The sequence below is a fragment of the Pomacea canaliculata genome, linkage group LG12 (assembly GCF_003073045.1).
Source record: "Pomacea canaliculata isolate SZHN2017 linkage group LG12, ASM307304v1, whole genome shotgun sequence".
Classification (NCBI taxonomy): Eukaryota; Metazoa; Mollusca; class Gastropoda; order Architaenioglossa; family Ampullariidae; genus Pomacea; species Pomacea canaliculata.
The window spans coordinates 16,002,124-16,024,621 of record NC_037601.1 but is presented as its reverse complement, the minus strand read 5'-3'; the positions used below and the strand labels follow the sequence as shown (position 1 = coordinate 16,024,621).

At 37.8% G+C, this 22,498-nt stretch overlaps 1 protein-coding gene across 18 annotated transcripts in view; it reads right to left on the bottom strand.

Annotated features, from left to right (window-relative positions):
• Nucleotides 1-6,927: 6,927 nt before the first annotated feature.
• The window catches only part of LOC112576454 (septin-7-like), a 41,468-nt gene continuing 25,897 nt past the window's right edge, over nt 6,928-22,498 (bottom strand). For 16 of the 18 annotated variants that reach the window (XM_025258884.1, XM_025258875.1, XM_025258877.1 and 13 more), the window contains 12 exons: nt 20,177-20,283; nt 16,549-16,649; nt 16,131-16,265; nt 15,714-15,831; nt 15,179-15,271; nt 14,552-14,648; nt 13,207-13,258; nt 12,943-13,059; nt 12,635-12,770; nt 12,227-12,372; nt 10,620-10,674; nt 6,928-8,285 (listed from right to left, as the gene is read on the bottom strand). In XM_025258884.1, the coding sequence (XP_025114669.1) occupies nt 10,635-10,674; nt 12,227-12,372; nt 12,635-12,770; nt 12,943-13,059; nt 13,207-13,258; nt 14,552-14,648; nt 15,179-15,271; nt 15,714-15,831; nt 16,131-16,265; nt 16,549-16,649; nt 20,177-20,283 (1,142 nt within the window). In that variant the 3' untranslated portion in view covers nt 6,928-8,285; nt 10,620-10,634. Of the gene's footprint in view, nt 8,286-9,697; nt 9,728-10,619; nt 10,675-12,226; nt 12,373-12,634; nt 12,771-12,942; nt 13,060-13,206; nt 13,259-14,551; nt 14,649-15,178; nt 15,272-15,713; nt 15,832-16,130; nt 16,266-16,548; nt 16,650-20,176; nt 20,284-22,498 lie in introns of all 18 variants that reach the window. The other 2 variants (XM_025258873.1, XM_025258872.1) reach the window with 2 other exon arrangements.

The window sequence follows — 22,498 nt, the reverse complement described above, 5'->3', positions numbered from 1 at the left end:
CACTGTACGAGGAGAACACTACAAGCATCGTAAAGTCGAGCTCACAAAAGTATATTAACCGCACAAACAAGTTACCAGGCGAGCAACCACGAACTAAGGGTGTGGCCTGGTGGTGGAAAAGTGAAGTGTGGAAGATTGAGTGCCTGAGAGTACGCAATATTTAGTTCAATGACCACAACCAATAAAGTCCGCCTAAACAGGAATTAGAAGATATATAGAGTAGGTATAGGGTCTATGTACATAAAATATGCGATTGGCGCATTCAGTCTTTCAAAAAACTTGTCATAGACACAATAAGGAAGTGACGGGTACCGAGTAGATGATTACTTATCTTGTATAATCGACCCCCTAGTTCATGATACTAATAGGATGTAGACTAGGTTTCCAATGTTGTTTATTTCATTGACTCGGAAAATTTGAGAATATAATAATAGAATTTGTAAAAGCGCGACCACCCAGAGCTAAGGTGAATGAAATGAGTGTGCGTGTTTGTATGTGTGTGCGAGCGCGTGAGGATAGGTTCGTGCGTGTGTATATATAATATATACTGTGCCTTTATAACGGCTCTCGCTCAGCAAACGTCTTGACGAGCTTTTACGTGACGTAGCGCGTGTTTGGATGAGCGATCGCGGCCCCCACTGTCTAGGGCTCTGGCCCCGGATAAGGCGTGGGTGTAGTAGTGATACTTTTAGTGTCAGACGGATATGCGTGAGAACGAGTTTTGGACAAGGCGGGGTATAGACAGTGGGAGCACGCCTTGGCGTACCTTGGTGACCGATCAATAGATCCAACGATATCGCACTACGCACATTGGGATTACGTTGATGCGGCGGGTGGCAAGTCTGACGGAAAGGGATCTGAACAGGGTGTCTTCGCCAACATCTTGTGACAAAAGAACCGAACACAATGACAAGTCTTGAGCTGATCTTACTCTTCGCCACTGGTACCATCTGTAAGTATTATAGTAAATCCACTATGAAGTAGCAGGGTGTGGATGGTGGTGAAGACCTTCAGCAATTGGGACGATTGTAAACTTTCTTCTTTCTTTTTTTTTTTTTTTTTTTTTTTTCTTCGATTTAAGTTACGGAGAATTCTGTCCTGCTTGAGTTTTTCCATTCAGCCAATGCACTTAGAGTGTTATGTCCGTTAAGGGTGTACATTGTGCAAAACGTTGGTGACAATGACCCTTTCTGTAGGTTTGTAGATGTCAACATTTTACTGAACAGTGTTACACCTTGAGATCTTCACTGACGACAATGCATACCTCACAGCTGGAATACAACTCCGCAGTCCAAACAGTCTAAACTCAATTCAAGTTTCAATTATTTACGAAGTCAACCAACGAGAGTAAGAAAGCTATTACTTAATTGAGAGAAACTACAGCTGATCTGTGGAACGAATGAGCGCAGAATAGCATCAGAACACAGTACATCCCAGGTCAAGCTCGTCTAGGATAGAAATTTCAACACAGCAATATACATTCTTTCGACTGTCGGTTAATCTCGGATTTCTTAGTGATTGCCTTTGTTACCCTATTACCCTGTTAAGCCTTTCGAAACTTAATCTTAATCGTCGCGCCACTAGCGATTATTATCCAAGCCGGATCGACATCATCTTATCTTCATAACGTCATTCCAAATTTGCTTCAACCTCATCGTTGACAAACTTTCTTATGTAAACATGAACAGCGCACGTGTACCCGCATAAGCACGTATACAAACACACGTACATACGCACGCAGTCCACATCTGCACACACAATGAGTTGTCAGCGATTTGTCATTCTTGTGAAAACAGGGGCCGTGATAACAGCAAACCTGTTAACTCCTCGTCAACGGTCCTACTACGAATTCGTGATAAAAGTGTTTTTGTCAGCGGCATTGGCCTGAGCACTTACAAACTGTTGAAAAACAAGAGAACAAACTTTTTTTTCAATCGATTTGTGACAACTAATTAAGCAACAGCAAATGCAATGTGAAAATAATAAAGTAATTAGTAATTAGATACAGTTGCATCCTACGTAACATTGTCATAATTTCCTGCTTTCATGATACAGCGAATAGATTTTGGGTTGTTTGAGATGGAGAATTTGTATTCACTTTTGCCTTGGACCTGACTGAGGCAATGAATTTGTATTTTATTCCTTGAACGGGATATGTTTGTGGCGGGTGAATGTATATATCACTTGCCTTGGATGATAGTTTGTGGAGGTGCATTTGTATATCACTTTGCCTTGGACGTGAGGGCGACATACTACACGCACGGACACTGATCGTTACAGTGGTGATATTGTTTTTGCAGCTTACCCTTCTCATGTGAATACCGAAAAAAGAGCAAAAGAGCAAACAGTCTGTAGCTTCTAGCGACAACTAGAGCGCTGTTTTGTGACAGAAGCGATATAAAATGCCGCCGGACATGGACAAAGCAGGTTTTCCATTCTATTCTGCTCGGGGAGAGATTATATTTCTTAGGCTGGTGATCAGAATAACGTGGGGTTTCAATGTTCTTTTTTTCTGTTGTGGTGGTGAGGATAGACCTAATACAACTCTGTAGGTGAGCTGAAGGCATTGCAACATGAGAATGTAAGAAGCCTTGAAATGTTTAAGAACCTTGTGCAAGAGGAGTGTGCATGACAAAAGCAGGTTCAGAGACAGCAGGGTTGAACTTGAACCGGCTGGCCACTTACAGGAAGCCTCTTCTCTCCCGATATATATATCTGACCCTCTACCACGAGATATTGCAAATTGTATGTTTTTAAATTTACATGTTTTGGCTTTCTTTTTGAGACCGAAGTTGTTCTTTTTAGTCCTAAAATTGAGTGAGTTATAAAAGTTTGAATTATGCAAGTAGGGGGTGGCCATTTTAAGTAAAAGAGTGAAATATTTTTCAGCAGTTCACTAGGTTTTTCTTATCGTCTGGTACAAAACAAACCCTGGCTGTGTACACCTTTAATATACATAAAATAGCTGCATAAACGAACATTTCCGTTATATATCAAATTATTATTTGCGGTTCATTATTTTTTTTTTTACATTCTGTTTGATTTATTGCAAAGAGGAATACTCAGGTGTGCTCAGTAGAAGAAAGCACGTGCTGTCCACGAGTGATAGCGTATCAAGTGCAGACCTCATGCAGCCTCCACAACAGCTCGTTAGCAGCGCCACAGAACTTGCTCGTTAGATAGAACATGGCCGTTACATTGTGTCGACAGGTGGGACTGGTGACCTTTGTATGTACCCGTGGACATAAGGGGTGAGAGGGTCTGTCCTTTGTGGATTCATGTCTCGAAGCAGACGGATACTCAGGCCGAACTACAAAGTAGAGCCATTAAACCGCGGTGATTGAGGTCGAAACTGCTTAAGTATCTTTTGATAATGCATAAACTACAATAAATAATGAAAAAATAAATGTTTTTTTTTAAATTTATTGCGGATTAACTTTCTAAGTTTGTATCATTGTAAGGAGTGAATCGGTTGGAATGGCGGCCTCCATAGCGCTGACACTCAGCGTGGATGAAACAGATTAATATTTGAATTTCATTGTAAGTTATTTTATTGTTTATTGATAAATGACAGACTAATCTTCTATAAATACCTATTTGAAGTTATAAGCCAGCATATATTAAATATTTAAAATGATAGTGCATAGCATGTCAATCATGGACATTCAAAATGCCAAATTGCCAGCTGTCAACACCTGTCTCGGGTGTTTGAGAGGTCATGTGATCCAAGCATTCGGGGATAACTGGACCGCGACTTAATGGACCTACACTGTACTTAGATTATACCTACGAGACATATAGATTACCGCCAGCTATACATCTGATAGGCAGGTCCAGGTAGATAACCAGATTAGACGGGTATAGATAGCCAGCTGTATTAGACAAATATACATAGAGAACCAGCTGATTAAATAGGTAGGTAGGTATAAACAGACGGACAGCGATATTTGAGAACCAACAAGTTTAGATAGGTAGTTAAAGGTCATCCCCCTACTTTTTCAGGTTTTGAGTGGGGATGTTTGAGAACTCACTTTTGTCAGGGCCAGCTTTATGTAAGGTGTTCACCTCCTCTCCCTTCCTTACCTTTCCCAGCCACCTATATGGAGTCAGGTAACAGGTCTGTTGTATTCATAGTATACCTGTGGTCAGTGGTTTTATACCCTCTTCGCCGCTAGCTGCCATCTATTGCAATGCACCTACAGCCTTTTTGTAGATCGCAGATGATAATCACGATAGTCGATGGTATGTCAGCGAGAACAGTGTTACTCAGATTTGAGGACATGAGTGTTCACTCTAAAGTTAGGAGAATCTTTGAAAAGGGTTTTCCATCTATTGTTCGTTCTTTCTCAGAGGATGCGTCCAGCATCATGCATCCAGCTCAGGCATGTCAGAACACACACATGCCTGCACCTACAAAGTATGGTTTTATCTTTTGCAGCGTTCAACAGGTCGCCTTATTTCTGGCAATGAACATCTAATAAGCTTCAAGAACAAGCAATCCTTAATTAATACAATAATTAAGCTCTTATAAAGTTACCTGCCCTCACCAATGAGGCAAAAATTCTTTCATCTTCACTGTGTTGAACACATCTACACTGCAAAAAAAAAAAAAGAAAAAATCACAAGGAAACAGGTTCATTCCCTGTTGACATTCATAAATAAAAAGATGTTTATTGGATTTAGTCATTCAAAGTTATTAGCTGCACATCCAACGTTGACTATAAAAACAATACTGACAATAGCTTCTTGACAAAAGACATCTACACTGGAATAAGATTGTAACTAAGCAATAATAATTCATTTTACTGCATTTTTAATTAGCAAGTTGGTAAATTTTGTACTGTACTCTTGGCTGTTCAGAGTCCATAAAACTTTATGACTTAAACAAAATATTAGCTTCCTAGTTTCAAGTACAGCAGCCTAGTATAACACATTCTTCCTAGTAGAGATTAATGTGCTCATTTAAATGATGCATCTTATAAGAAAAATGAAGTGGAGTTGCTTGGCACAGCTTACTAGGAAATAAATGAGATTAAATGGCTACTTAAAAATATACATTTAAAGACAATTCCTTCACACAAACACACGCACACACTCAGATCATCTGTCTTTCATCAGCTTGCATGAATTCTCAAAATCTGCTATTGGCAAGAAAGAGTAAGCTCTGCAAATTGTCTTCCCTCTAAGAAAAAAAATGTGATGGAACAGTCACATACTGCCGCAATTATTTGTTCTCTCATGAACAAGGGACAAGTCGTTTTGCATGTGAGATTTCAAAAGCCTGTTTGCAATATTTACTTATTTATTCTTGCATTTCTGTGATATACAACAAGTACAAACTTAATCTTTCACTGCATCAAACTGCATATGAAAGCTCTCTACATGCACACACATACTTTACCTACAAGCAGCCTCTCTGAAAACACTCCACATTAGAGGAAAAAAGTTTGTGTACTAGCACAGTTTTACAGTTTCTAATAAAATTGCAGGAAGACTTTTTTTTTTTAATCGAAGATTAACAAATCTGCTTTTACAAAATGCCAGCAATACTTAACACTTAAACTTTCTAATTTACTAATGTATTCTTCAATACCTTAAAAATAAGTAAAATTCCACATTTTGCAGTTTTATTGTTACACGTGTATCTTCATTCATGTGCGTGAGCATGAAGCTACTGTTGAAATACATAAAATGATAAAAGGAGGGAAGGCAGGGGGGTGATGAGAAAAATAGAGATAAAAACTAAATTAAGAAAACACACACACGCAGCTAAATGCATGGAGCTATAAGATATGAAGAAGTATAGCAACTGCCCTTTACACAGAAAAGAGCTCGAAACAAAATAGGCAGCACAGACTGGGCATGCTAAATAACCTACTCTACACACAATAATCATCAAAATGCCACAAAATAAACAAGTCACATTGCACTTTGAGCGAGAGAAAAACCAGACTAGCGTAACATAAAAAAAGCAGGCCCAAGGATACTAAGCAAGGCAGGTTCTATCTCTGAAGTAACACCCAGCAAGTTAAATAAGTATTTACCTACCTGAAACTCGACTAAGTGTGTAGTAATATTGAACTGCCAAATTTTCCCCCAAAACATTAAAATTCATTCTATTCCAAGGTTATCTGATTTTCTTATTCCAGCCATAGGCTTTATTTTGAACAATTTCTTCTTGAGGTAACACTTAAATAGTCTATGGGGTGAGATCTGGATTGCAGGAAATTAACTGAAAATATGAAATGTTTGCAATGGCTTATAAAGACTCGTAACAGGAACAATATCATTTACAGAAAAATAAGCTTAGTTGTATATATCATATTAAACAGTGATAACAAAAGTTTATAAGAACCCCAACATTACAACCACATGGAACAACTACCTGTACCAAGAAGCACGAGGCATACAGGCACTACACCCAGTTCGGAAGAATATACGAAAAACTGAGTGTCAGTCTCTTTTTGGATCCAACCTTTTTCTATGGCAAGGAATGAACCTCAAAAATATCAGAAAAGCAGATTCTTTCCAGATCTGATGCTTCTGACTATCCACATTGACTGCTTCCCTGGATGCCAGATGCTCCAAATGTCCCGAAAAAGTGACTCAGCTGCGAGAATGACCAGACTTTTACACTGGTAACCAAAACATAATGGTGGTCACCAGGTCTTGGACTTAGGAGTGCCATTACACTATGCAGTGAACAGACCTTTGGCTACCAGTCTACCAATATTTTTGAATGTGAGAGAAAGTAACCAAGAAATTTTCATGACTATTTCTGTGAATCATAACAGAAGCAGAACTTCATGGGAATGAGACCTAGAAATATCACACTAGGAAATTAACAAGTACTGAAATTAGGCAGTGTGTAGGCACAAGGCACACCATCCATTATGCTCCCCTTCTCAGAAGGTTCTCAATAAAAAGTGAGATGATGAAAGTACTGGACTTTACATAGATTGACTGTTTCGACGATGACATTGGATATGACTTATTTCAATATGTTCATTAACCTAAGCTCTCTTGCTTTCCTAGATTACCCTTCTCAACCTAGATTATTTCCTGCATAATTCTGACTGCTACTGTGTTAATGTAAAGTGACCAAAAGTCACATAATAAATAACCTGTAATTTGGGCCCAACATCTTTAATGATTCTATCTATAATTCTTTTTCCAATGCTAAGTGCATAGAGTATTTCCTTTTGTGCAGTGGACTGAAAAATCTATTACTGAATAATTAAAATACAAGATGATACACTTCTAAGCAAACCAAGCTACTCACATAAAACATACTGGCAAGCCCCTAATAAGAAATGCTGAAATTTGTAAGAAGCAAGATTTTACACACAACAACTCACTAATGTACAACAGTCGAATCAAATTTACTGCTTGCTGTCCAGCTGCCAGCTAGAATCGCTAAAAAATGTTTCTAGAAAACCAGAGAGCTGTTTTGAGAGCACAACCAAAAGAAAGCCTTACATTGGTAAGAGATGTTTAATGATGCTGCCATACTGTGGCCAGATGGTACAAAAATGATTCATGGGTTTCATCCTTTTTTCTAAGTGGCATTTATCTTGCACAATGTACAGATATCAAAACACACTACTACAGCACTATTCCTCCCACTCATTAATTATTGAAGGCAAAGCACTCCCACTTAACTTCTAAATTTTCACAGAGTTAAAAAGAAAAGAATGAATGTGATCAAAATACACATACACTGTTCCCATAGTTAAGTCCTCTTGCCTTAACAAGTGCCCAGCCTTGGAAATGTTAACATAGCTAAACCAACCTAGGCATCTGATAATATTTTGAGCAGGTCAAACCCTTGTTAGGCAAGCTTGGATACACAACATTTATTATGTGAGGTGGCCGTAGTCACATGATTATAAGGACTTGCTCACATAGTGCACAAACTTTGTATATGTTGTAAAACATGGATCAGACAAACACTGCACAAGTCTCGGCACATTAAGTAGAAAGGGGAAAAGGCAAATGGTGCCATCATATTAACCAAAGAACAAGCGAGTTCAGTCTCAAAGTAATATAAATGAAATTTTGATCCCTTGTATAGGATGAAGCCTTTCCAACAGACGTGCTTTGGTGGAAGACAAAACACTGCACAACTGATGGACTTTGTTCCAGGAATAACAGGCTCGTGGCGAAGTGGTGTCTTCGCATCTTTCTGTCTTCTTCAGCAAAAGAGAGGTAAAGTGCAAGAATTTGTTTTCTTTGTCTTTAAAGTTTCCTGGTTTTAGAATAACCGTTTCTTGTCTTTCTTGCCACTGGAAACAGAAGAAAAACTTTTCAAAAATAAGTCAATACTCTCCAATCTACACTTCTTTTTCAATTTCTGTTAAAAGAATATACTTTTAAAATTGCAAACATTTGAAAATATTATTCTAGTACATTAACTACTCAATTCATTTAAAAAAAAGGATTAAAATAATAAAGTATCAAAACATGCAAACAATAATCAAAACAGAAGAAAACAAAAAAATTTCAACCGCAGGCAGTTACTAATTTTACGAAGGCTTCTCATCTAATCAATTAATGTCATCCAAAGTACACACGCAAGTAAAACCTCCCATATGCTGAAGCTACTATGAAAGACAACATTTAAAAGAGCCAGTCAGCTGCTGAACCAAAGGAACTGCACAAGCTGTATAAGCAATGACCATATCGTTTTCTAAATTTAAGCAATTCAAGTGTTTTCTTGTCACATGTAACAATTAATGAGAGACCCTGCACCAAACAGTAATTCATAAACTGTGGACTGTATCTGAAAATTCTCAAAGTATTTCCAAACTTTCATTTTATTCTAGAACAAAGACAAAACACTTGATTGTAAAATAAGGTAAGAAAGTGCAACTAATTTGAAACACAAAATGTGAAAGAAAAATACGATGATTGAAAAAAAAATTAAAAGCAAAAGCAACGACTTTTGGTGAGAGGGGAAGGGATATGATGCAAACAATAAAAATTCAGCCAGCAAAGTATACAAAAGGTCAATTTCTTACTATCATGTAGCCAGGGATATGCATGCATGAATGCCATGTTAACTGTGCAGCACACACAAGCATGTATGTGTGTGTGTACAGACACACACGCATGTGGGTGGAAGCACAAGAATATATGCTCACATAGATATATATATATAAAAGCAAACCTCAAAAAAAAAATATTGACACAAGACTGAGTACAGGATTGGCAAGCAGCATGCATGTGTGCATGCAAGCTCACTCACATGCACACAGACATTGCATACACTGCCAAGGCATGTATCAGTACAAGCATCACCGTGTGCATACATTCCTCTAGAAATGCTGCTACGATGGACTTGATTGTCCTTTTAAAAAACAAAATATTCAAGACCGTATGTCTATGGCCACAAAACATGGGGTTACAGGTGATCAGTTAAGGGGCTTACGATGTTGCCTGCAAAATCAGCGATTCACTCTTTCGTTTGCAATTCACTTCTACGCATTGTTGGCTGTAAAAATGTGTACCTAACAATCTTTTAGCATCAAGTGCAGGGAATTATGTGAGGTTAAAGACATGTTACACAAGGCAATTTTTTCAGTTAAAGTTAAATTTAAAAATAAGATAGAAGGTGAATGGAGAGTAAAAAAAAAAAATGTGCTGCTGAGTTGTTTTTAAAACAAAACAAATTGCGTGAAATGGAATAAATGGGTACATTCAATGTCGCTCCTTTGAACGGCGCCACCTGGAAGAGAGAAACAATTCATGCTGTGCTGTACTATGACAGGTCTGCAGATCTAGGAAGACACATTTCTGTTTGACTTGCAATGGGCTGACAAATAAAAGTGACAACAAGCTCGCGATGTCTGAAATGCAATGCTCTACAACATAGCAAAAGGCAATTTAGACTGAACACATGGGAAGAAAAGGTCAAAGAGAAATGCAGCAAGCTTTATCCTTGTATGAAGGACCCTGGAGCAGCTACATACAATATTACCTTCCTTCAATCGGGGAAACAACAGGCACAACTCCTCATTATATTATTAATCAAAGGGTGGCCTGCATAGCAAGCCTTTGAAGCATGAAATCATGATATATTAAATGTTAATTTTCTTGTGCCTCTTTAAAACATATGACAGTGAACTGGTTTAAGTGCTAGTAAGGCATTTTCTTGTCCGAAGAATTAAGAAAATTTGAATGCTTTCATGTACATCAAGGTCCCACCCAAAAAATACTGCTTGCCAAAGAATTGTATGACTGCAGTCATACCTTAAAAGTCATTTTCAACAGCAGTTATTTCTTCCTCACATAAACAAAAACTTGAAACCACTGTCTTAGCAGAACTCATAGGAAACAATGGATACGTGGAAAAAAACAATTTACAAAAAATATGACTAAAAGGTTGTTTTTATTAATGAATAAACTAGTGACTTTTGGACCTTTTTTTTTTTTACATGTAAGCAGGGTAGTAATAATTTCCTTGTATCAACGATAGTGTATGTAGAGAGATATAATCAGGATTCTCAAGGGAGGCTATTCACACCATGCATCAAGTACAAGACTTCAAACCTAAGCTGAGTTTCTTGTACAGATTTGCAACAGTCCCTGACCACAGCCCACACAGGCTACTAATTTACCTTCGCTGTTTATCTTCATTTAGGGTACCAGCAACTCAGCAAAATGGGCAAAGCCCTGGAATTGATGCAGTTTTCAAGATAAGGGCAGCAGTTTCAGTGACAAACAGCTTTATTTTATGTGTTTACTTACATGCAGCATGCATGGTGGCGATAATCAATCCTATGATTACCTTTGTTTTTCTTGGGGGAGGGGAGTAAGGAGTCGTAGTTGTTGCATTTACACACCTTGTGAGATATACCACACTTGTTTTGCAATAAGCATAATTAACAAAAGATTATTTTCTGGCTATTCTGAAGGTTAAGCCACCAAATGCAAACAACGCCTTCATGATGGTTAGCATGTTAGTCTTAGTTATAAATACTTGATTAGCGAGGCAAAGTGATTAATCCAAATGAAACACGATGTACTTTAAAACTACAGCTCTTAGCAAGACAGATTTTTGATGATGTTCATTTCTTTAAAGTGTGGCTGGCTTGTTCCGTATGGCAGTTTTTTTTTTTCCAAACTCTTGCTTTTTGCAAGTGATCTCGATTCCACTATAAGAAAGACTAACTTTTCTACAGACTGCATTTACAAGTAGCATTCCCTTTCCTGCCCTTCTTCTGCTTTTTCCAAAATGCCCCCTCAGCAGTAAATTATAAACAAATCTTTTATTGATTCTACATACATAAGAATGGGCTTTAACAATTACTTCCTTTTCTTACCTGACTGCATCAATTAAACAACAACAGCACAAAACAACTCACTATTTTCCTGATCATGTTCCCTATTTCTGGTGTGGTATTCATTAGCAACATTCCATGTTATTTCATTAGCTGCTAATGGTACCTAGTTAAGGTTTTAGTTAATTTTAACTAGTCTGACCATGGGAAAGAGCTTTGTGCTGTTCTGTGTATAAGTCCTGGGATGCAGTGTGAGATAAATGTATCCATAAGTATTACATAATTTGGTGGCAAAATGAATGCTAGTCACAGATTTAGCATTTAGTGGTAATGGAAGCATATTAGATGCACTAAATTTGCATCCACACAGGGAAACCGGCTTTATAAACTCAAATTAATATTATGTCTACGACAGTTTCTGTCAGGTTTTCTGTCAGATACATCCGGACCATAAATCTCACCCAAAATAGTTCTGAGGTTATAATTAAGGTTATGAGGTTCCCTGATATGTGGTAAGGTTCCTATTTCAGTAACAAAACAAATCCTTTGATTTGTATGCCTTATGTACCAAAACCTTTGCTAGAATAGCAGACTACCACCATTTTGCATAAAAAAATGACAAAATCTCTTTGTCAGCTGAAAAAAATAGGACAGGGGAGGGGAAAGAAAAACCTATAAAAATTCAGGCATCTCTAAGCACTTATGAGATTACACAACACCATATACAGCTGTTATTGCTGTGCTTCTAATAATCAAAAGAGGGGGAACCTACATATTCTTATATAAATAATAATAAAAACATGTTTAAATGAAGCTGTAAATCACTAGACTACGAAATAAACAGAAAAAGCATTTAAGCCCCTGCCAATAAAAAGATAAACAATGAGAAAGTGACACTGCAAAAAGTGATGAAACACCCATATTACACATAAATATTTACTCACTCTTTTGAATTCTCAAGTGATCGCCTCCTCTCACCCCACTGCTCTTCCCAGGTAGACTTTTCACGCTCAAAAGCTTTCCACTTCTCATCCAGCTCTCGCTGCTGCTGCTCTAAGCTCTTTTTCATCTGCTCGGATCGTTTTTGGAGCTTAATAAAAAAAAATATACAAAAAAATGAGGGCAAGCAATGATCAACAGGTTACATGTAGCTTAGTGAAAATAAAAAGAAAAACAAACAAAAAAAAATGCTTCTGATTTTATGTCTTTAAAAATATATCTGATCAATCTCTAGCATATTCTATCCTCGAGTGCTCCATCCCTTAAAACACAGATGAGGAGAACAAGCATTTTATAACTTAGTCCCAAAGACAGTATTAGTAGCAGGCCAGTACAAAGCACATCAAACTCACATCTGCCTCAGAGTCCTTCAGTTTCTGTTTCTTCTCCTTGACCTTCATTTCAAAGACCTGCTCCATTTCTGCCTCCATCTTCTTCATCTTCAAATTGTGCTCCTGCTGCTCCTCTGCCATCTGAGTAAGGGGATCCCTGCATGATTCAGACCACAATATAGTTTATGGCAGAGCACAAAAAAAAAAAAAGACAGTTACATCACTTAAAGGGACACCACCCTGTTTTCCACAAGAGAACAGAAAAAAAAAAAATAAAAGAAAATTTATATTTCATGTCAGCAACAAAATAATAATATCAGTAAGCTTACTTGGTGAGAGATCCAGGTTTAACCTTGCCTTCAGCTGTTACAGGTGCCAGCTTGTTGTAGCGGAAATTTTCATAGTGAACATTATTTGTCACATCCTTCAGATCTTGCATATGTGTTCTGAAATGAACATGATTATTTTTAGCCACCTGCTTCACAGTTTTAACAAGACTACAGCTGCCTTTAACACATGTTAATTTTTTTTTTCTTATTATTTTCTGCTCTGGGTTTTAATATTCCCCTAAAGCTAAAATAAGTTATCTTTACCTGATGAGCATGTTGCGGAGTCCAATGAAATCGTTGTGCTCCAGATTCTCCACTGCACACACACATTTTTAAGATAAGACTTTATTTATCCCAGAGGACAATTCAGGGCAGCTCGAAAAGAAAGCACAAAACAATACAACATATTCATATCCAACAAACAGACTCCTACATTCGTAGTTCAGACAGCTCCATTCACTTGCACACAGTAACATTTGTGTCCTGCATGCAGGTACACAGAATAGGCGGTCCAATGAGAGTTAAAAAAATTCTTCCAACAGGACATGACTGTCGTCGTGAAGGATTTCAGACACTTTCAGATGTGTCTGCCTGTTATACAGAGTCTGAATAGCACTCTGGGCTGTCCCAATGGAGCAAGTGGATACAGCATGATGTAAGCTGCTGTAAAACAGATAAACAAGGACAGCAAGCACTCTGTGATAGATAAAAAAAGCTACATTGCTGAGAGTGCCTCCTTTACGACAGTTCGAGTGTTGGGATCAAAGCTAAGTCTCTATCAAAGATGGTGCCCAGGTATTTAAAAGTAGAGACAAGTTCCATCTCCTTGTCATGGATGACACTTGCAGTACTTGGGGGAGAATCCTGAGAGAAATCAAAGATTATCTCTTTGGTCTTACTCACATTAAGTTCTAAGAAACTGTCATCATACCAGGCAATAAATCCACCCAAAGCAACATGATGGGTGTTTAGTGGCCCTAAGAGAGAGCAGTGCAGAATCATCAGAGAACTTAATGAGATATTGACCCTCACAGTTGGAGGGGAGGGGAAATTGGTATTTTAAACCAAGTCAGCAACTATGGCTATATTACGGCAAGGCAGCCAGCCCTGTAAACAGATACCACATGCGGAGAAAGAACAGCGTGCCCAAAGATGAGAACTGAATCCAGGAAAGCCAACCCTCACTGTATTGGTGACAGGTGCTAGCCATTGCGCCACTGCCCTTCTTTGGAACTGAGCCAGTGGTAGGCATTAAGTTTATGAATAAGAACAAGTTTCAATCATAAAACATTAAATACTCTCATTTATATTATAGGACACTACAATATATATTTTTTAAAAAAATACAAATAATTAAAAGACATTTAACTCCCTAGCTTGCAGCAACATGGTCACTACAGTTAAAAAAAAAAAAGGTCATCATTCTGTTTCATCACCCCAGAGAGAGAGAGAGAAGAAATATCACGAAGTCCAAAGAAGATATAAAAACCTGCAATGATTGTAAAGCTTAATGCTTCTTACTCAAAAAAAAAAAAAGGTGAAGAAAAGCTATTTATTTAAAAATCACAGACCACTGGGTGATATAAAAACACTGAACAGAGAAACACACCTTCAACAATACCCCAAGGGTACTGTCGACCTCTGATGCGCTTGCCTCCAACCTCAATGACACGGTTACTTCCCACAACAGCAAACGGTACTCTGTCCTGAAATAAAACAGGAGAAAACTACAGCACAGCTCCTTCACTGGCAGTCTTAAAGGTATCTCCAACAAACACAAAGTAGTTACTTTCCACAAGAAGTAAGCTTCATGCTTATGTCTGAATCAGTTTTCAAGAATGACAGCTTTTTCATAGGCTAACAAATGTCACGCCCACAAAACATTAAATTCTCTCCCCTTGATGGTCAGCTGAAGCATGTTATCATCGCCCCAAACCTAACTGGACATGACGTTAATGACGTGGGAACAAGAAATGATAACTTGAAAGTAAAACAAAACAAAACAACATGCAATCAATAAGATGATTCTTGGAATCTAATGCTTTTAAATAGCATTACTTATACAAGGAACTGGCTAAGGTGTAAGTTCCAGATTGGGGTAACAAAAGGGACTGTTCTTGCCATTTGCTTCTCCCAGGAGATTCATTTTTTTTTTTGGCAGTTCCCAATACGTTTTGACACAAAATAACTGGTAAAACCCAGTCATGGCAAAAGAATTATTAATATTAATATATACCCTGAGTCTCTTTTGTGCCTTCAGCTCCTCCTCGTCCTCACAGTCTGGAAACTCGTATATTCTTATTTTATGCTGCGCGATTTCATTCAAGATCTGCAACACAAATGAGAAACAATTTAAGTTACTTTGTTCTGTAATAGACTCATTTAATTTCTCTCAATGTAAGCAGTCTAATTATGACTTAAAGACATTTTTTCGCTTTTTCCCCCTTGTTCATGGGATAAGGGATCAGAATGATTAAATTATTTCTTGCAGAATGCATGATATTGAAGCAAACTTACCTGAGATTTGTACAAATGTTTACACAAAATATAATGATGGCTATATAACTGCTTAATTAACTTGTTAATTTTGGTAGGGTAGACAGTTTTAATTAAAAAAGTTTACTACATTTAATTCAATTTTAAAAAAATATGCAATGAGTGAAAGTAAAAGCAAAAGCAGTGTTAAATTTTTTTTTGGGTGTGGTTGCTCAAATTTGTTATTCTGTAAATCCTTTGTCTCCATAGTTTGTGAAAGCAGAAACAGTGCTTACAGTTTTCTTGAACTCTCGACATTCATCTGGTGTGAGTGTGTCTGCCTTGGCAACCATGGGAATGATATTCACTTTATCATGTAGGCGTTTCATGAATTCCACATCAAGGGGCTTCAGTCTGCATAAGATAAAATATTTTCCCTTGTCAGCTGTTGGATAGATCCATATGTTCCCCCAGTGACCAGCATCAGTCAAGAGATGAATGAATAATTAAAATATAAACCACCTCTTATGTTCAGGTACAGACATGTACAACCCCTTAGAAAGCTAAGGCTGGACACATAATTAAATCAGTCGAGAAATTATTGTTCAGTGTTCTTAAAATAAATTCTTTCCATTTCAAAATTGGAATGCATGGACATGCCGTACACTGAACACAAATATGAGTTCATATCAACATCAGAAAAAGACATTTACCCATGGCCTGTAGGAGCAATGAAGTACAGACAGCAGTGCACCCTAGTGTCAGGCATTATTGTGCGGTTCACCCGTGACTCAGCATTGAGGTATTCATCATACTTGCTGTCAATAAAGTCTATGACAGGCTGCCAACTAAAATAAGATAAAAAATGTAATAAACATTTGAAAAATAAAGCACATATCAAAAACTTGGCATGTACACTTCGATGCTTAATGCACGAAGATCAGTGCTTATGTACTTGGATGCAAATAACATGTCAACACCCCTCCCTTTGATGAGGATGAGTTTTTTCTTTTTCTGGGCAAATTTTTCAATAGGGCCGTGATGCAAGTAAACTAAAACTATTCCAAAATTTATCCCATTTATGGAGTTATAGAATCCATAGTTTAACTGGTAAGCAAAAGCTGCACTTGCCAATTGCTGTTATCAACTGCATCTCCAAAGCCTGGTGTGTCCACAATGGTCAATTTCAGCTGGACACCATTTTCTTTGAGTGTCACTTGGGTTGTGTCAACCTAAAAATAAAAGCTTGTCACTCAATCTTTTTTTTTTTTCCACTCGACTGCAAGCAAATTAACTAGAAAACATATTAGGAAATTACTACAGAATGGGACTATCAAAGTCAGAGTAAAGAGTCCTTGGTAAAGACAAGAAAACAAAAAATAAAACCAAAATTCAACAAGGTGAAAGAAAAATCTCAGGCCCAACAGTAATATGTCCCACCTGTGATCATCAAATCTGGACTGTCGAGTAAATCATCATATTTAGAAGGAGACATCCAATGCAATGTTAGCACTAAAAAAAGTCTCTCCCAAAGGCACACCATACCTTCCCTGGAACTTTACAGAATGTTCCACACCACAAACATTTAATACACTTTCCCCACCAGAGCAAGTGTTAAACACGCTGATCTGAATATAAAGCTTTTGCTTAATACGCTGAATGAATGATCATTAAGGGATGCTTCTAAAACCCAAGCATCTGATGGACATCTGTTGCACTTAGTACCACCAGGTGCTGCATTCCTTTTCGATCCCACACCCACAAGAAAGCTAAAAAAAAAAGCTCAGGTAAAGAGAACTGTAGAAGTTACACAAAAATCAACATTTTAGTCTATCATTTACAGAGCTGATCAAAGACCACAAGTCAGTCACACCACATCCAGAATGCAGGTCCTAAGTTTTTCCCCGTGGCAGTTATTTCAGGAGCAATGCAGGAGTTAAGGATCAACCCATGCCAAAGTACACTTTAACCCTTTATATATTAATTTTGGTATTAGAGAATGAAAGCAGTTGGTATAAGAATGTTAAGGATTAAGGAATTACCCAAAGAAATGTGCATGATGTTTCTCTGACAGACCGTGAGAACTGTAGTTAGGCATTTTGAGTTCCCATTACTGGGCAAGATGTAGGGTTATACAGTAAGCTCTCAACACTTGCCTAGTCAGGTAAAACTTTTTTTATGCAAGTGTTGTTCACAGACAATCTTTACGCTGATTTATGAGAACAATGAAATAGAGAAAATCTTTTAATAACTTTTGGCATGTGTGCATGAATTATTTTTATGTGCAAAGTAAGTGTGATCGTCACGCTGAATTAATTATTACGCTGAGAATGAGGAATGAATGTCATTTTATGTCATGGAAGCAAGACATGTATTCATGGGTTAAGTACGAGTTACAGGTTCAACCAGGGGCACACTATGTATGACTCCTCGTGATATATGCTGCTTGCAAGGAGTGAATCCATGCATTGAATTCTTAAGGACAGTAACTGTGTAGTCTGCCTGGCCACTACATTGGATGCTGCTTTATCCCTCGTACACACATCTGTGACCGTCTCGTGAAAGTTCTTGACCAGGCAGTAATTACATATACCTTGGGCAGCCTTAAGCAATTGTTGTGTTCTTTGTGGAAAAAAATGTGCAATAGTCTTAAAAGAATGAGTTGGGAGACACATAAGATTTTCACAGACATGAGATGGAGTGCTGAAAGCTAAATTTTTAAACCAAATGACAATTGGCGCCAAGAAAGTGTTAATGTGCTAGATAAAAAAGCATTCAAAGGATTTTTTGAGTTTGTGAACCTAAACCTATGTTGACTTGGCCTTTTCGCAGCTTTGCTGCTAGTTCGAGCTAGCATCTGCTTTCTTGCTGTTTAAAGATCACAGGTCACCCAGCAGGCAATTACTTAGAAGATAGAAAGTGAAAGATGTTGCGTTTATATTCCAGCTTGGTGTCATATGTGACTGTTTGGTGCTGTACATGTGACTTAAAATGGATTGCAAAAACATAAATCCATAAAATTGTCACACAAATGATAAGAAACCTTTTTTGACCAGCTGAAAACCTGAAACCTGGACTTCCTTTCATAAAGCATTTCACATCCACAAACCTAAAAGCCCAGATAAAACTTCATTATTAAAAAGAAAACTTCCTCTGAATTTTAAAAACCATGCGCCACTACCATTTAAATTTCTTTCTTTGATGGAAGAAACTGTGCCTTCAATCTTCAATATGGCCTATGTCACAATGAAAGAATAGCCTATGAAAGCGAGAGAGAAGGAAGAGGGGAGAAATTGGTGTTTTAAGCCCAAGGCAGCCAGCGCTGTAAACAGATGCCACATGCTGAGAAAGAACAGCATGCATGAGATGAGAGCTGAACCCAGTACAGCCCAACCATCATTTTGTATTGGTGACAGGCGCTAACCATTGTGCCACCAGACGTCCCAGAGGAAAGAGGAACAGGAAGAATAAAGCCAAAAAATGTAGAGAGAGTGAAAAAGAGGGTGGGTGGGAGAAGAGAGGGGAGGAAAATGTTCTCCAGTCCCCAGCATGAGCAGCCAGGTTAGACGACATCAAAAGTATAAGAGTTTCACTTTTCACTGCACTGACACCATATATTAATTAATTTGGCTCATGTGAAGTGACTGGTTGAAAAAGTTGACAGTAACGCCACAGATGGACAAGTTAGCAGCAAAACATAATCCTGGCACAGCCACAATCCAAGCTAGTTCTAGCCAAAATGAATCATAATCAATAGAAAACTAGGAAATCGGAAAAAATTACATCATTTATTATATCATTTTCAAGAAAAAATTTAAACCACAGCATTTTTTTAAAACTGGCATGGAAAGTACAATGTGTCCTGTATGGCACCAAACAGGAGTTTACAAGACATGGGGAGAACCAGTGCAAGGCTCACGTCAAGCATAAGGAGGGAATTTGTGAAGAGCTAGGAATGTGAAATTAATGGTTTAAATTCATTTTATAAGAAAATGGTACAAAACTACTGTTGTTACTACTACCTGAGACTTGAATCATTTGTGAATTAAATGTGAAACAGTTACTCCCTTCCTCTTCTATCATTGGTCACTAATACAAAAGTATCAAGTGCCAGCCAAAGCTCTCACTCTTCAACCAGATGAAGATGAAGCACAAACCCTCAAGAGACCTCTGATTGAAGATTTAACATGTACAGTTGTCAGCTCCCTTTCCTATCCATACTGCAGTACAATTTGTAAAGGCATAAAGTGCCAGCCAATTCTCACACTCTTCAAGCAGATGAAAATAAAGTACGACCCCACTCTTCCCAAGAGACCTCTGATCAAAGATTAAGCATGGCAGTTGTTAACTCTTTCTCTTATCCAGACTGCAGTGAAATTAAAAATCCAGGACTCTTTTGGTGTTTCTTTTGTTTTATCCCTGACTTCAAATACAGCTGGGCCACCACTTTTGCTCCTATCCACACTACTGTCTCGGTCATAGAATGGATCACACAGAATGCCTCTTTGAAAAACTATAATCAGTCCTGAACCATAGGAAGGGGGAAAAAAGCACGAATCCAACAATATACTAGTTCCTGAAAGGCAAAATTACTGCAACAAATACAACGCTTATTTACTCATTACTCTTTGCTATCACCACTAAAACTATCTCTTAATGATACATGGTCAAACTGATACAATAAACTTTTAATAAACTTTTTAAGACTGTCAAGACTATTCTGCCCCTTTCCTTTTTAAGATACCCGATGTGATCTTACCTTTACTGTTTTTTGAATGCGATGAGATGGACCTGGATACTCAGCACTATACAGGTCTGTCAGAAAAAGTGAATTAATCAGGGTAGATTTGCCGAGTCCTGATTCACCTGAAAAAGAAGAAAGAAAAAAATCGCTGTGAGGAAAAAAGCATCTCTTCTCAGGGAATGAATGGCAAACAAAATAATTTTTGGTAACACTTTTAAAGTCTCTTGTATAATCATAAAATCAAACAATTTCTTCGTAATCTGGGTTGGAACTTTGATCTCAATATTTAGGTTCACAAAGTTCTCCAGCCACTGACTTGAAACACATAAGCACGCTGTTTGCTCTATTAATAGAGTCGTTTATATCATTGCAATCTGTTCATCACAACAAAATTAAATACTGCAAACAGACAAGTAAACACAGTAATTTACAAGGCCAGGAAGTTATTAGCTGATAACTACATCTTGCACACTCAGAAGTCCAAAGCAATTGCCATTGTTGAGAGAATGAACAGTCTTCCAACATGGCCCCCTTCTAGTGCCAAACATGCTCTCTGCTTCCTTAGATTTTGGTATTTATTCCACAAACCCTCTGCCCTCTATCTCATAACCTGAAATGAAGGGTATTAGATTACATCTGACAGTAAGTGCCTGTGCCTGTGTGTGTGAGTGAGAGAAGGATGAAAAAGAGGGGAAAACTGAGATTGTACAGGAGAAAATCCACATGGTGAGGTTGATGAGGGTGGGGTGGATAACAGAAATAGCGAGATGTTTGTGCATGAGTCATCACAAAGTGGCCTTTGTCAATGTTTCTCAAACTATTTGAAGGTTAGAATAGGCCAGAGATAGCCTAAGCTGGACCTGAAAGTCCCCTCCATCAGCACATCACAGACTACAGAAATGCATGACTATGCCAGCAGGAATGTTTCCTTTTTTTCGAGATTTTCAAAGGTCAGTTAAAGACTTAAACATCATTCTTTTTGTCTGTTAGCATCACCATAGCAACATTACATTTTTACTTTGCAATGTTTCTTACCAACTACACCTAACCACCAAATCTGAAGCTATCAGAATTTTGAGACCATTTCTTTTGAGATTGAAAAAGAAGACTATGGAGAGAAACAGTTGCAGATAAATGGTACATACAAAATGGTATTATCACAGACGGCTCAAAAACAAAAATATTTAACACTGTTCATGCTCCTGGAAATAGCAAAATTGTAAACATTCTCCAACCTCATTCCAAAACAAAATCCAACCCTAGTGACTAATTAACTTTACCAGAGCGAGAGCAGCTTTACAGTTGCAGCATGTAAGCTTGACACTGCTGATAAACTTATTAAACAGTTTACAAAAATGAAGGACTGATTGGGTCTTTTCCCTTGGACATGCTAAATAAATGCTACAAAATATAAACTGATACAGACATAGCTGTTAGCAGCAGTGCTCTGGTTGGTACACATGTGTTTCTTTTCATTTTGCCTTATTACACATAACATTCCACACATTACTGGTCCGAGGCTCTGAGTTTCCCGTAAATCTAGACGCTGGGAACTTCCTGCTACTCTACAGTTTCCCCAACATGTCTCAGTAGTAAAATTGATGTGCGGTAATAGGAGTTGCACTTTCAGCACAACAAAGATTTCATTTTATGGCTGAAAGGAAGCAAACAGTCTTGATTTTGATTTTTTTTTTTAAATGTATTGAATTGAGCTGAACAGAAGCTCATGGCCAAGAATTCAGAATATGCCTAAGATGGCAAGTAGCTGGTATTGAACAAATTTTGGATAAAAATTAATAAATTTTTTAAATACTCAAAATAAGAATGGTCTCAAATGTCAAAAAAGAACATGCAGTCTTCCTGTTGGAACAGATGTTGGGCTAAGCAGTCTTCCTGTCGGAACAGATGTTGAAACTGCTGCTTCTCTAATTAACAGAGGGGCAAATGTCTCTATTTGTTAAGAAAAAGATGCTTTACACATGGGATTAACATCATGAACTTGGGGAAAAAATCCTGCGTAGCTTGGTAAGCTGCCAATGCGCCACCCCTCCCCACAATCCCTGCTCCCTCACAAGTGATAAGTTTTACAGAGACTGTCTAGAATATCTCAGCTATGTACTCATTGCTTCCCCCCTGCTCCCAACATCTACCCAACCCTGTCTGCACAAACTTGTTATATAAACTGCTGTGCCTCCATAAAGGCAGTAAGGTGAAGAATGTTTATCCTGTAATATAAACTGCTGTGCCACCATAAAGGAAGTAAGGTGAAGAAAGTTTATCTTGTGATATAAACTGCTGTACCTCCATAAAGGATGTAAGGTGAAGAATGTTTATCTG